The sequence below is a fragment of the Atractosteus spatula genome, chromosome 4, assembly GCF_055471065.1.
Source record: "Atractosteus spatula isolate fAtrSpa1 chromosome 4, fAtrSpa1.hap1, whole genome shotgun sequence".
NCBI lineage: Eukaryota > Metazoa > Chordata > Actinopteri > Semionotiformes > Lepisosteidae > Atractosteus > Atractosteus spatula.
In genome coordinates, this window is record NC_142709.1 from 52,428,741 (window position 1) to 52,444,648 (window position 15,908).

General features: G+C 41.4%; 1 protein-coding gene across 1 annotated transcript; it reads left to right on the top strand.

Moving 5' to 3' along the window:
• Nucleotides 1-679: 679 nt before the first annotated feature.
• wdr53 (WD repeat domain 53) lies at nucleotides 680-9,098 on the top strand. Its single transcript, XM_088914472.1, has 3 exons — nucleotides 680-712; nucleotides 1,723-2,221; nucleotides 7,444-9,098. The coding sequence occupies exons 2-3, from the start codon at nucleotides 1,739-1,741 to the stop codon at nucleotides 8,026-8,028; spliced, it is 1,068 nt and encodes a 355-aa protein (XP_088770598.1). The 5' UTR covers nucleotides 680-712; nucleotides 1,723-1,738; the 3' UTR covers nucleotides 8,029-9,098.
• The last annotated feature ends 6,810 nt before the right edge of the window (nucleotides 9,099-15,908 follow it).

The window sequence follows — 15,908 nt, forward strand, 5'->3', positions numbered from 1 at the left end:
ACTCATTTCCCCTTTTCAGCCTCCTCTGTACACAGGGGTCCTCTTTCCCTTTTCCTGGATTCTCATGCCAAACCCCACTCTGAGCAGTTACAGTACCTCTGTTACACTCTCTCTCCACTTTGGTATCTTTCTCCCCTTTCCCTGAGTGACTAGCACGTCCATGTACCTATAAAGGGCACTAAACTAGTGAGCTGCAGTTCCAGTCTTCTGCCTCTCTTGTTACACTGCCGCCTGGGCAGAGGGAAATTAAAGGCTACATTATTAAGAGGTCTTTGAAAAATCCGCAGCAGTAATGGACAGAAACTGAATTTGTAGTATACTGATTATAGATAAAGGGTGAATTCTCACTCTGGGAGATCAACCTAGGTTATGTAATTAGTGTTTCACGAAGAAGCTAGATGAGATCCTCGGATCAATTAGTTACGACTCGGTAGTATGTTTTGCCATCTGGTGACATGGATAAAACCCAGTCATTGCACCTGTAACACAGTACTATTTCCCTTAAGCAAATATTTAAAAACGCGATGTTTAAGTGATTCATCGTGATAAATATGTTAAAAATAACCGGTGAAGTAGCTTTCAAGTGCGTTATTATTTAGGACTACATATACAATGATGATTTGCTGCAAATTGACATTCATGACCTTCGACGTCTGACGTCATTACAAAGCGCCAGTGGCCCGCTTCTAAGGCAGAGCTGCACGTGATAAAGGTAAGTAACAACATTAACAGTAAAGAAGTTTTTATTTACTTTTGATTGAAAATGGAATTATTCACGGATATCAAAAGTCATGCTTAACTAATAGTGTTTACCAAGCAGTGAATAATGGCAGATTAGTTACAACTTTTTTACTTTAGGCCACTAAAAATAAAAGCTTTTTCATTAGAGACAATTTATTGGGTACGGCTAAACGCAGTCAGATAATTGCGTAGCTCTGTACTGTTTGGTAGAATTTAAATCACTTTAACAAACTGCTTATTCTGCATTTTTCTGTACATTAGGAAGTGCATGATATTTAAACTTCTCAATACGTGAACAACGTATTGTTTTAGTGCATGTTCTAACCGTACGTATAGTACGGCACATTTTGTTATATAAACCTGAGAGTGCCTGTAATCCACTTAGTCCTCTTATCTCAGGAATGCAGTTATTGTTGAAGAAAGTGAAACATAAGGGGATAAGCGAATTAGAGAGTAGTTTTATTTAACTGAAGCAAATAAGCAAACATTAACGAACTCATTCCCCGATGAATTAAGTCTGGCTGATTGTTAATATGTAATGTACAGAACGATTATTTTATTTCTGTATGTGACGTATATTTCAATAGAAAGTTAAAGACTGGTCTCACAGTGGAATTGTATGCATGAGTGACTTCACAGTCAGCAGTGTTTTCTTTCCTGGTTATAGGAACTTGGGGGTGGATTTCGTTAAACTGATAATTTTGTTTTTTTTTCTGTGTATATATCTGCTGCGATGTATTAAAACTATATGAATTTGTTGCATTTTAATGCCTCCCTGTATAATATGAAAAAGTAATTGTGCAAAAGTGGCATCGATCCCATTTTTGAGGGGATGGATTGGCAATTCTGGAGGTTTTGGTCTGTGGTTTGATTTTTTTTTTCCCCAGAGAAAAATATACTGACTCTTGATTAAGAAACCATTCACTCTGGCACTTGTTCGGTCGTGGTTGTCTCAGGCGATGCCCCTGCTGTCGCTCACAGGTGTACTCCTACGGGCATGGCGTGCAGGTGGAGCGACGGGCACTCCTCACCTGTGCTGTGTGTGGCGGCGGCAGGCGATGAGGGGCTGGTGGTTTCAGGCGCCGAGGGTGGCGAGGTGACCCTGTGGAGCGAGGAAGGTGCCCCCCTGGCCCAGACCACACTGGTGGGGGGTGGCGACGTGACATGCGCCGCGTTTTCTCCGGCCTCGCCCAGGAAGCTGTTTGTGTCTCACGGGGAGGCCGTCAGCATCCTGGACCCCAGGGCCCTGAAGCGGCCGACCGACGTGCTGCGCGTCGGGGACGACGAGATCAACGGCCTGTCGGTGAACGAGACGGGCAGCCTGCTGGCCGCGGCCGACGACTCGGGGGCCGTGCGCGTCGTGGAGCTCGCAAGTGGGAAGGTGGTGCAGTCCCTGCGCAGACACACCAATATCTGCTCCTCTGTGGCTTTCCGGCCCCAGCGGCCCCAGAGTCTGGTTTCCTGTGGGCTGGACATGCAGGTAAAGAAGGAGCTTGAGTAAGACTCGTCTGCAGCCTTTTCATTTCTGGGACAAGCGGTGGGGTGTTGTGCCTCAAGACTTGTCAAATGAAAGCATGTGATGGCAGTATTTTCAGGAAGATGTATTAAATTTCCAGTCTATCACCATTCTACAATTTCTGATTCCTGCTGTATCTTCTTCCTCTAGACCAGGGGTTCTCAAACTTTTAGGACCAAGTACCACCCCTGATCAAACCAAAGCATCCAAGTACCACCTACAAGTCATCTTCTCATAGGAACCACAGAAAATCTCAATGACCAACATGAGTGCACGCACACACCCACGCACACATATATAATAAAAATAGCACTGAGCACTTAGATAATTTGGATCGTACCGCCTTGTAGCCGTTTTCTGACGCTTGCTAACACTAGCAGTGCTGTCTGTGTCAGGTTCAGCAGTAGAGCTAGTGTCGGTGGCCAAAAGGGTTACCATACATCCGGATTTTCCCAGACATGTCGTCTATTTTGATCCTTACATCTCCGTCCGGGGGAAATTTTCAAATATCCAAAAATGTCCGGGATTTCTACCGCTTTATTTTCACCATGAGGAATAATTAACAAAATTAACAAAATGTCATGAGAGAGCGAAATCGGGCATCAATATCAATGTCTTTACTCAGTCTGTGCAGTGCAGAAGCATTCCCTCAAAAGTCTCTCTATTTTGTTTCTCATTTTCCTACCCTTAAACACAATGCCAAACGAAAGTGTAAATTCACAGTAAAACGAAAAAATAAATTTCTGTTTTTTTATTTTTTATTTTTCCGTGTACCAGGTACACGTCTTGGGAAGCTGAATGCTTGGTGTGTAAGCCTGGTATTTTTGTCTCCGTGGCAAATAAAGGTTTGACTCAGACTCAGTCAAGCTCATGTTGACTCAGAGAAACACAAAAAGGCAATTCGAGGAGAGGAGTTCGTCAACCAAATTAACAGATTCTTTTGTCAAATCTGGCAGCAAAACAGAGGATACTGTTATTGCAGCAGAGGGGTCTTAGGCATTTCACACAATTAAACATCATCTCAGTTACTTTGCCAACATAAAATGTGGGATATTTTGAAAATCCTCTCCATCCCGACCCCCTTCCCAGACAAGGCAAAAGGAAAGTGTCCTCTTTTTTATGTTCAAATATGGTAACTCTAGTGGCCAATCTGTAATGCTCCTTGTTCTCAACGGTAGTGATCTGTCGGAGCTGGCGTCAGTACTCTTGACATTTATTCCTTTCAGCCATGACGTAATACTTGATTTTTGCGTGGTATTCATTTTCGATCACTTGTGCTGTTGGCGAATGTGGCGCTAAGCTGTGTCTCCGAAAGCTCGAGAGGAGTCTGAACACTCAAGTATTAGGGCGCGCTGTATCAAGGTAGCTAAGTACGTAGGCTGCGTATTTGACACAAACATATTTGATTAAATTAGAAAATATGAAAACCCGTCTCAAGCTTTCTGAAACTGATTAAGTAAACCACAGATGAAAAAATTACATAATTTTTAATTATTCAATTTTTAATTCCCAATTTTTCAGTGCACACAACAAATTTCCAGGGTCATCTGGCGTACCACCTGGGGCGCTCTGCGTGCCACAGTTTGAGAGCCACTGCTCTAGACGCATTGAAGTCTAATCAGTCGCCGTGAGATATGGTGTATTATTGCCCCCTGCTGGTGTTTTCTCCTACCCGTGTGTGTTGTCTTGATGGTATTAAGCTGGTTAAGGTCAAGACTAGATCCCCAACATGGTACCAGTTAACACAGGAAGGCACTTTCTTGGGAAAAACTACTAAATGAGTAAAATAAAGTGTTTACCCATTGCAGTTAAGGTTGTGCTTACAAGCAGTTCAAAAATTTCTTATTACAATTTGAAATCTAAACTGACAAGCTAACAAGTCTAATTTAAAGCCAGTCCCCAACAAGAGAAGGAGAACTAGACTGAGGAACTGCACTTGTTCCTCTGTTCTCGGGTTATGTTGTAATTAGAATGGAATCTTCCCTTTGAAGAAATTAATTGGATAATAATTTAGTATAGTTTAACTGAAACCAATAAGGAGAATAAATATTTTTCTTTATATAGGCTACTTCACTACCTTTCACGGAATGCAGTTTAATGTTCGTATATAAAGTGAATAAGCTCAAGTGAAATACAATACCTTAATATTTTTTAAGGTCATGGGCAATGGCCAGTTCATATTTTTTATTTTAAATGATTGTTTTTGTTGAACTAATGTAGCACTGGAACCCTGGGTTTAATTCCTGGGATGCTATCTGTATGGAGTTTGTATGTTCTCCCCATGTTCATGTGGGTTTTCTACGGGTGCTCTGGTCTCCTCCCACCGTCCAAAGGCATATAGGTAGGTTAATTGGCTTCTGGGAAAAGTGGCCCTGGTGTGAGTGTGTGCCCTGCGATGGACTGGCTTCCTGTCCAGGATGTATCCTGCCATGCACCTGTTGCTTGCTGGGATAAGCTCCAGTCCCTAAAGCAGTTAGAAAATGGATGGTTGATGTTTGCATTTTGTTAAATTGTACTTTGAGAAACCTTAGAAATCATGGCATAGTGAAGATATTATCAGCTCTCAAAAAACTACACCTTTGTCCGTATAAAGCCATTTTCAAAGTGAGATGTTCACATTACATTGTACATATACTATGAAAAAGCAATTTTGTACTGGGAGGGTTGTGTAGTTGTGGTTTAGTACGGTGCTGTGATCTTTGCACCTCTGCAAAGCACAGAGTGCATGTGCTTGTCATCCTTGTTTAAAGAATTGACAGAACGTGAGTTGACTGAACTTTACTCTGCAAACAAGTTACACCTGCCCTTGGCAAAGAGGAGGTAAATTGGCCAGATCAGGCATTTTATCTTTGTAGTCCAGTTTTTGTGCGTTTTAGATGTCCCAAAAGGTAGCAATTTTGAGCAAACTGTCTTGTTAGTCATAAGCAACCTATTATATTTATAATAACATCACTTTATTAACCCTTTACAATTTCTTGCATTAGGAATTGTCTTTTCGCATACCCCAGCTTGCTCTCCATGAGACACACAGACACACAGATAGGGAGAGAGCCTGGGGTCAGAGCGCAGGGTCTGCCATCGTACGGCGCCCCTGGAGCAGTTGGGGTTAAGGGCCTTGCTCAGGAGCCCAACGGAGTAGGATTCCTCTGCCGGCTGCAGGATTTGAACCGGCAACCTTCCAGCCGCAGATCCTTAGCCACAGAGCCACCGCTCCGCCCCAAATATATTAATATATTGCAAATCCAAGAAGGTACAGAGATCAAAGGCCAAGGATTTGTTAAATTAGGTTGATGAGGTAGAGGAGTCCAGGGCTCTTTAAAGGAGCCTTTACTTGTTTACTTTCATCTCCTGCATTGTCTGACTTCACATTTTGCCACAGGGTGTGAAATTAGTACTCCATTTCCCGTAATGGACAGTGTGTGTTTTTGCCAGGAGCTGAAATAAACACACAGCCCATCCGTTACTTGTTAACACAGTTTGATTTCACAATTCCTTTTGTAATGTCTTTATCAGAAAAAAAGATCTGCACACAGTTGTAATAACGATCAAGTAAGTTATGAATTGTTTGCACATTCTAATAATTGTTTGCTTTTAACAAATATTTTTCACATATTATTTTATTAATTTGTACTTTTATTAAAGGGGAAGGCTTCAGTTTGCAAAGGTATCTGCTGCCTGCTGTGCTACATCAAGGTCCCTTTGACTTGACTGGCACCTGTGTTTTACAGCATTGCCATGGAGAGTTGTATCACCTCTTCCGTGGATCTTGTCTCTGCTGTAGGGCATTGTGGGATGTTGGAGGAGACCACGCGTGGTCCTCACCTCTGCACTGTGCTGGCTCTGGGATCATTTTGTAGATCTGAATGAATGGGATATAAAAATGAGATTTATTGATTCTGAATTTTAAAAAGATAAACTTTCATCTGTGCATTAATTAATGTTTAAAAGCACATTGTTCTCTAACTGAAGGTAAGAAAAGTAGGTTTAGATAAAGCAATCCATTGGTTCTTTAAGGGAGCTGCTAAGGAAAGTTTCTACTGTGATTCAGGAATATTACTTGTTACAGAACATCAGAATCGTGACTGTGTCTTTTTTATTTCCTCTCCTTGTGGTGTGGGGAGGGGGAGTCCTATGTTCTGAACCAGGGAGTGCATTTGTTCCTCTCCTATCTACAGTATATTGTGTAGATAAAGTCTACACCAGAGCCACTCAGTGGCATATCAGGCCAGAGCTCATCCTAGTTTCTGTAGTGTTAAGAGGATAGAGAGCACATGACTCCCTCCCAGGATGAGATGCTGGTCTATATATTATATCAGAATGTAAATCTGTGACACACCACTGCTTACATGTGCTCAGTGTCCAGTGCCCAGTTAAAATGACTTCTTCCTGTTCTCAACTTGTGCATACATTACATTGGATTCCTTTGGCTTTTACTTTGATTTCTGGAAACCAGAATTGATCTTAAAGGGGAGGTCTTAACTGTACTAGCATATTAGTTAAGAGACCCCCCTTTCAAAATCCAATATTATTCTGGTTTATTTGTATCATTTCTGTAACTTGGCTTAGTAACAGGACAGATTGGTTTATAGAAGCCAGGTTAAATTTTGTAACTTCAATTCATAAAAATGGGAAGATTTGCAATTATTCAATCTCTGGGTTCATCCTTAATGAGAGTTCATATATCATCTAGTTAAGATTGTGAATCACAAATGATATCATAGCCCTATATCACGGGCCTGCATCCTTCGGGCTGCGGAGCTACAGTCCTATAGGTTTATTAAGCAGCCTTAATGGCCATTGAAACTGTTCTGTGGTTAAGGAGCAGGGCTCATATGAAACTGGAAAAATACCATCAAGCCCTTGTAAGCTATTCCAACATTAAACAGTTTTATCAGTGCATTTTTTTTGTACTTTAGTACTACCCACTTCTGTTCATAGCTATAAAAAACCCCAATAAATCCATTCAGGTTTTTAAGTTGTTTGACACAGTGTTACACAGGAAATAGGAAATGTAAGACTGGAACCAGCTGGGATCTTGAGCAGGTCAAGTGGAATTGAGATTCGAGTCTTGACTAAAAATGGGTTCAAGCTGCTGGTTCTTCTGGTTTTCATTTCATTAGAGCTCCAGTAAATGTGTCTTTGTCCCTGAAGATTTTAAGCTAAGCATATAAAGTCTTTCTGTGCAGGTGATGCTGTGGAACCTGCAGAAGTCCCGCCCTGTCTGGGTTCTCAACCTCCAGGAGCTGACGGAGGAAGAGGAGGAACAGCAGCAGCCTGCTGGCCAGCTCTTTAACCCGCCCCTGGTGCACTGCGTCGCGGTGGCCGACTGTGGTAACAGATTTGCCTGTGCAGCTGAAGATGGCAGGGTGCACTTGCTCAGGGTGGGGGGCTCCAGGTTTGAGCGGCTGAAGGCCCTGAAAGCTCACAGCCAAGGGGTGTCACAGGTCCACTTCCTTAACTTCCTGCCCCACCCTGACTGGCTGGTGTCAGGGGGGAATGATGGGAAGGTCTTGCTGTGGGACATCAGCAAAGTGGGATCGATTTCTGAGGACAAAGGCAAGGCTAAATTCTCAAGGAAAAAGGCAAAGAACATGCACTCGCCCAAAAAGGACGAGGTCAGTGCCAAGCATGGCAGAGACATCCAACCAACACTCAGCATCAACCACGGAGAGAAGGTTAACTGGGTTTGTCCTGCTCGACTGAAGGGAGAGGGCAGGATCATAGTGGCAGATCAGAGCAGCTCTTTATCGGTTTACCCTTTAGAGCTGTAGACAAGAAGATGTACAACTTTGTCTGCTTTCCCAGTTAGATCTACAGCACACTCAAGTCCAGGTTTCTTCTAAGGTGTAATTTGTATCTTCAGGAAAAATAAAATAATAAAACTATCTGAAGCAAGCCATTGGAGGCCTACATCTCATGACACCGCAATATACCGTAAGAATTAGAAGAGTTAGAAGTGACAAATCACTAATGGCGTAAATGTAGAATGTTTTTTGCTACTGCAGCCTGGAAGCAAATTTTGTTATATGCAAAAAAGAACAGTGCAGCCAGACTCCTCACAACAAAAAAAGGTGAAAGGTTTTTTGGGTTTTTTTTCCCTCCCAGGCTACCAAGTGAAATTGCTAAAGGAGAGACAAAGTGCAAACATAGTACAGAGTCAGCAGATAATTTTTACCACAACCTGTTTTTTTATCAGTGAGATATTGGACAGTGTATTTTAAAAGATGGAACTCTTGCAACATAAGAAAAGGATTTTGCTTAACTGCTTCTGGGCCGCTGCAAAGAGGCTTTGGAGGTCATAGCATAGGGCATCCACTCCATAGCAACAGTACCCCAAAATCAGGAATGCACTCGGCAAAGGAGAAACTTTCATTATGGTAGAGTGCAAGCCCAACAGGGCTTTGTTGGGCTTTTTTTATTCATGTTCTCATGCATGATCTATGATTTATGTACGTTCTAATGGAAGTGACAGCATTAAGGGCATTGTGTGTTGTGCATTTATGAAAGTACTACAAAACTAAAGCATTAACTTATTTAAATGTTAACCTATCCTGTGAAATTTTGCTGAACACTGAACAGCAACAATGGACAACAGCAGTGTTGAGGAAATGGTGTATTATGTGTAAAGAAAGATCATTTGACAAACTGAAAATTTGGGAATCCAAATTTGAATGTATGTAATGAACGTATAATGATTGCAAGCTGGATAAATGGCGTTTACAATGAAGATTCAGGAAGGGTGACAGCAGCAAAGTTCACTCACATCTCGGTTGTTCTAGCTCGTGATCTTTTACTGGTGCAATTTCCTAAATCTTAAAAAACTATAAATCCTGTACGACAACCTTGTTTACTTTGCATTCGTCTTTGCATCCCTCCTCCACCCCATTTCTACCTGTGCTGCTGCTGCTTGGTCATTCCTGACTCAGAAGGGGGGTTCCAGCCTCCTCCTCCTCCTGCTTCAAGGGAGCTGCCATCAGCCAAGCAGGTGGAGGCACATTTACTGTGACAAAAACAAACCAACGTTTTCAATTCACTTAATTCTTTGGTGTCCATCCTCGGTAATATGGAGAAAGCAAAGGAGTGTCAAAGGATCTATTTGGTCTCAATGCAAAGTGTGCTGGTTTCCTAATGAAAAGCTACATTTGCTTACAATAAAAACAACTTTAGAAAAGTAAAAGTCATGTAAAAGACAAATGCACTGTTGAAGACTGGGCAGACACTTGTCAAATACAGTGTGATCAGCACAAGGTGAAAGCATGGCCTGGAGGTACCAGTAATGTATAGTTGTCAGTGAGTGGCACTTCCTGCCTGAAGAAGCAATCGGTGCACATAATCCATTGATCTTTATTGTGCTGATCAAAGGATTAAAAAGGGCCAGTGGAATTCTAGGACATGTATCAGGGCGGTGAAGAATTTTGAAACAGGGCTGGTAATATGATTAAACCAATTTAACCAACCAATGAGACCTTACTTAGCATGATGTTTACAGTTCTGGTTATCGTGTTTCAAAATAGGCATGGTTAGGTGGGAGGGAGTTCAGAAAAGAATCATTCCTGGTTTGAAATAAATGTTCTACCCAGTACGATTAAAAGAATGAAGATGATTAAGTGAAAGCGGGTTCCATTTCCAACAACTGGTGAAGACACCAGTGGGAGTCAAGAGGAAGTACATACTGGATTGAAAATAGGATATGTGTCTTCGTGCATCATGGAAATCTCATATACAGACTCCCACCCTGTAGTCTGATCTCGTCACATCTCGGGAAGCTCAGCGGACACTCGGGCTTGGACAGTACTGGGATGGTTGATCTCAACGGAAAACCACAGTGCAGCTGCATTTTGTGAGTGAACCAGAATTTCCAGAAACTAGGTTTTTTGTATGTTGACCAGGGACATTATGCCGTAGGAGGTGCCATCCTTCAGATGAGACATTAAACCGAAGTCCTGACTTCTTGGTCATTAAATTAGGGGTACTTGTAAGCGTTAATCTTGGTGTTCTGGCTAAATTCCACTCTGGGTTTGCATACTTTGGCCTCCCCAAAATCCTCCCTTATTTCACCTGGTTATGTAATTTGTTATTCCATTTGATCTGTTATGTAGTGGGGCTGCTGACAAATAATGCCAGCTGTTTGTTACACAAGTGGGTGCTGCATTTCAGTGGTGGATGTGTGAAGATGTGCGTATCCTTTGTAATGAAAAGCACATTAGAAAGGCATTTTATTATTGTAATCTAGAAATAGCTGAGGTACTTGGGCAATTCAGTTATTAAGAACAAGAGACAAAGCTGAGCTGAATGACCTCGCCTTGTATGTAACACATTGCTCTCTAGATAATATTAAGCTTTGTAGCTCTCTTAGGGCAGCAAGAGTTGTCTGGGACAGTTGCAATTCCCAGAGAATGAGTTCTTTTTCCATCATTCAGGCTGGCTATATCTCATAGAACAGCAGTATACAATCTGGGGACTCCTAGAGGTTGATCTGTAAGGAAGGGTTTTCACTCCAGTATTGGATCAGGACACTTACACGCCAGCTGAGCTGTTATTTACATAGTTAAACTCTTCATTGGTGAAAAAATAGCACTAATATGAACTCTTTGGGCAGCACAGTGGTTAGTATTGCTGCCTTGCACTATTGCCTTTCTTGGGGCCTGGGTTCAATTCGTTGCGGTTATATCATTTGTATGTTCTGTCTGTGTTCTCATGGGTTTCCTCGGGATGCTCCAGTTGCCTCCCACAGTCCAAAGATACTGGCTTCTGGGGAAATTGGCCCTGGTGTGACAGTGTCTCTTATGATGGACCGGTGTCCTTTCCAGGGTGTACTTTGCCTCTGGTGAAGTCGAGTTGGATGAAGAAGAAGATACTCCATTCAAAGCACTTTACAGGTAATGGGGACTCCCCTCCACCACCACCAGAGTGTAGCTCCACCTGGGTGATGCAACAGCAGCCATAGTGCACACAGTACACTCACCATACATTAGCTATCAGTGGAGAGGAGAACAGAGTGATAAAGCCAATTCCTAGTCTAAAGGGATTATTAGGAGGCCATGATTGCTAAAGGCCAATGGGAATTTTGGCCAGGATGCCAGGGTAACCCCTACTCTTTTTGAGAAACCCCGTCCGATTTATAATGTCCACAGAGAGTCAGGACTTTAGTTCTACATCTCATCTAAAGGACAGCACCTTTTTACAGTATAGTGTCCCCGTCAATATCCTGAGGCATGAGGATCCACACAGACCGCAGGGTGAGCACCCCCAGCTGGCCCCACTAACACCTCTTCTAGCAGCAACCTTAGCTTTCCCAGGAGGTCTCCCATCCAAGTCCTGGCCAGCATCACACCTGCTGAGCTTCAGTGGGCTGCCAGTTGTGAGCTGCAGGGTGATATAGCTGCTGGATGCAGTACTGTAGTTAGATAACAGATGGATGGGTGAACTCCTTATTTTTGAGAGTCCAAATATGTTGGTTGTCACCTTTTACCAATGCATTTCAAAAATTTTTCCAAAGGTTCCTGTCAAGCCCTTTTTTACACCAATTTAGAGTTCAATAAGTAACAAGCATTCCTGGAACAAGAACAGCTCAACTGAGTGTTCCTGCAGGGCTGGGATTGGGAACTGCTGCTCTCAAGACTCACTCCTTTCAACAAGGGCCTGAGTATGCATGTGAGGGTGTATAAAACAATGCTAACATAGTATAACTTCACCCAGAATAAAGGTCATTTCCAGTAGTAAAGGTAAGAGTTGTGATCATGGGAAAATAAGCATTAGACAATGAGATGTCATCAGGCAGCCTTCAGTGCAGTCTGCTTTCATTCCAATCCATGCTAAAGTCTATGATGATTTCAAGACTTATTTTCAAAGTATGAGACAGTGACTGTTTACTTCTTAGGGAACAAAAGACAGTGGAATCACAAGCTGAGTGTAATCTCATCATCGAGCCGGTGATGGTGATGAGATTACACTTGTCACTCTGCTGATGAGATAACTAGTGCCAATTGAGCAGCTAAGAATGGAATCTCGCTCCTTTCCTCTATCTCTGTGCAAACAGGCACTGGTGTTTGTCCAAAATCTGTAACTTGACAATGAAGAGGTAGTTTCTGACATCATTTGAATGTTTATCGTAAGCCACTGAAAAATGTGTCATGTCTTTAAAACAGGAACCAAATACTGTATTTACAGAAAACAAATTTAATAAAGGAAGTAAGCAATGAGTTGAATGAGCCAATGTCCTCCTCTCTTTATAGTCTTCCTCATGATCTTATTTGTCTGATCTCTAATCTCCTCATTTTCATAGCAAGTCACCAGCCCCCACACACCATGAAACTCAGCTCTGCTTGTAATCTCTGCAATCTTGAAAACAAATTTCCCTAGCTCTGTTGATCAATGAGGCAATGCTGGGAATATCAGGTGCTTTAATCAGGAGGCTGGACAGTGGTTGAGAAAGGTGCTCTTTGTTCAAGTGTGCTCTAAGTAGAACCCCCCTTCAGTCTTTTGTTTGGGGGGAGTGGGGAATTTCCACAGCTGCCTTCTCGGAAGAACTTGGCTTGACTTCTACAGCTTGTTGTCCAACACATTAATTGAAAATTCCTGAATTTCTTTGGAGTTCATTCCAATACAGTCTGATATTTCTGGAGGTATTCAATTCCACCTCCTATTTTACTTTGAAGGCTGTGGTTTTACACTTTCATACACACACAAAAGTGTCATATTAAAATGACCACTCTCAAATATAACTGAATCAACTTGCATCCTGAATGAATATTATCCTATGTATGAAGCAGAATGCCTTTTTTATTGTTTACCTTATCACAGAACAGGACATTTCTGCATGATAACACATCAATGGAATAGCTCTATTAAAGCTAAAACTTACACTGTTGCAGTTAAGTAGAAGTCACTGAAACAAAAAATTGATGTTCCTGGTGCAGGAAAAAAGCTATATGTGCATTTTGGAAATAGAATAGTTGAACATGCAACCTGCTTCTCACTGAGATTTTTACTGACTTCAGACTGGAAGGGTCCCAATGTAAAACAGAAACAGACGAACCAACTTTATTATACATTTAAAATGCTTCACATTTTTTCCTAAGAATGTTATGACATTTGGGAAGATAAACCTTTTGATGGAACATTCTATAGCCTTAGTTATCATTTTTTTCTCAGCATGAGCGAGTACAACATTACAACATGATTACCTTTAACGAGAACAATCTTTACACATATAAATACAATTTTTATTTTTATATCTGGGATTATGGCCTCAGCCAACACACTTACTATGTTCTAATAAGCAAGCCTTGCAGATCTCATTTAAACAAGCAAGGGATGTCTTGGAAGTAGTTGTGTTACTTGTTTATACTATTTTAAAACACTGATCTGTTTTAAAATGGGTAGATTTTTAGAAGTCTTAAAGGCTGAAAGAAAAAGCAGGATTTTAATGGAATACAAAAAAACATTTGATTGTAAAATGAGTAAAAAACTGCCTGTGAAATGATAACACGTGATCTTAGGATAGATTGTTTTTCGTGACTCTTCTCTATTTTGTTTACACTTTCCACAGGTAGACAAGCTAATTTCACAGGTCACTAGACATCTCCTCCCCAACACAAATAGATCAACAGATCTGATAGGTCGCAGTGTGCTTTACTGGACACATCTAATTTGGCTGTGAGCTGGGCAGCCTTCCTGACTCCTTGTGTAAAGGGACAAAGACTCGCTGCACTGAGGACAGCAAATACATGTAGCTGAGTATTGCATTTTCATTGTCAGTTGAGAAATACTCATTGCACACAAACTTGTGTGAGTGCTCCCCTGTTTATAAGCCCAGTGTGTCTTGGGCCCAGTAACTCACAGGAGCAGGTGACAGAGATGAGGATTCCTCATCCCAAACTAGAAGCCTGGCTGCATTGCAATTTAATAGAAAAAACATTAAGCTGCAAATATCAGTGTTCCAGAAAAAATGTACTTCTTACATTTAAATGTATCATCTCTATATCACTATAGCACTTTCAGTAACTGCTTATCCAATTCATAGATGCCCATTTTTAATTTCTAATTTAAATTAGGAAGAGCTACAGTCTTAATGTTGACCCCCCTTCATTCCAGTAATTGAATCAAGCCAGCTTGAGTATTCACTCCTTATGTGTACTCTCTCTGATTTCCAGCCATTAACCAATTCTCAAGTCAATCCATTAATGCCTTCAAGCTTCAATTTCAGAAGATGATTAATTTAAATGGGGCGGCACAGTGGCACAGTGGTTAGCATTGCTGCCTCGCAGTGCTGGGGCCCTAGGTTCAGTTTCTGGGGTGCTATCTGTCTCTGTGTGCCCTGTGATGGACTGGCATCCCATTCAAGGTGTATCCTGCCTTGTGCCTGTTGCTTGCTGGGATAGGGTCTGGCTCCCCCACCACCCTGAATTGGGTAAAGGGGTTAAAAAATGAATGGATGTTATGTTAAAATTGAAGAATGCACTAGTAAGACATTTCTGGAATGGTGTGCAAAAATGGTGAACTTTGGTCACTGTGTTATAGAAAAGACATTGCTGCTCTAGATTTTCAGAGAAGAACTCCAGTCCTGAGAGGAGCAACCGGATACATATATACATATCTGTATATTCCCAGATATAAGAAAATGTCCTAGATTGACAGGTTAGAGGAACTGAATTTGATATTGGAAGGGTTGTGGGAGTCTGGAATAAGCTACCCAGCCATGTTATTGAACTTGATACCATGTTTTTTTTTCAAGAAACATCTGGATGAGTTCCTGGAAACAATAACTGTCAAAAGAACTTGATGGGTCTCCTCTCGTTTGTGACCTTTCTTAGGTTCTTTGTCATCTCACCACTCAAGACACAATGACACTTCATTTAAACACAGTTTATGCTGTTTAACGGGGGGGGTGGATAGAAAATTGGCAGGAATTAGTCTGCACTTTAGATTCAGTGTTGTGAAATATTGACCCTGCAAACACTAGTATTTTGTTCCCTGGTTAACCATTTGGTTGAATGACTGGGTAATCTGGTTTAACTCTTGTTCATAGTTAAGACAGAAATGGAACAGCAAGGGAAAACCAGAGGGGTTGGCTGGACCGGACCTAAAAATAGTTTGCCATATAATAGAATCAAGGTAACATCATTCTGCTCTTTTTTGCTGAACCAACAGCTAATGACGCTCAAAAACGTATTAACATGTTTTCATTGCGTCAGCTAAACGACAAAGTGTACAAAAGAAAAAATAAACGGCATGGAAGCCATTTAGAAACCAGTTATTATGCCTCTCGACTTCTTGAGCTAAAACTATGGCACCTTACTTTCCTGACACTGGTATGTCTTAAAGATAGGAAACCGTGCTGTAATTCTCTTCAGGTGCGCCCCCCCCATTAACTCACTCTTCAAATATTTTCCCCTTAATTTGTATCCACTTCTGTCATAATATTGATAATCTTATCATTTAAACGATGATGTGCAGCAAAAACAACTTTTTAAAAAGTGTCGGTTTGTGTTTAAAATCAAATTTGACACACACACACACACTATAAAATTAAACGTATTTTTGTGTTCCGATTTTGCTAGCTTTGATGCTACTTTACCTTGGCATTTCTCGTGTATTTTACACAAAATAAAAGCACGTTGTTAGAATAGTGCATAATAATTAAACATGA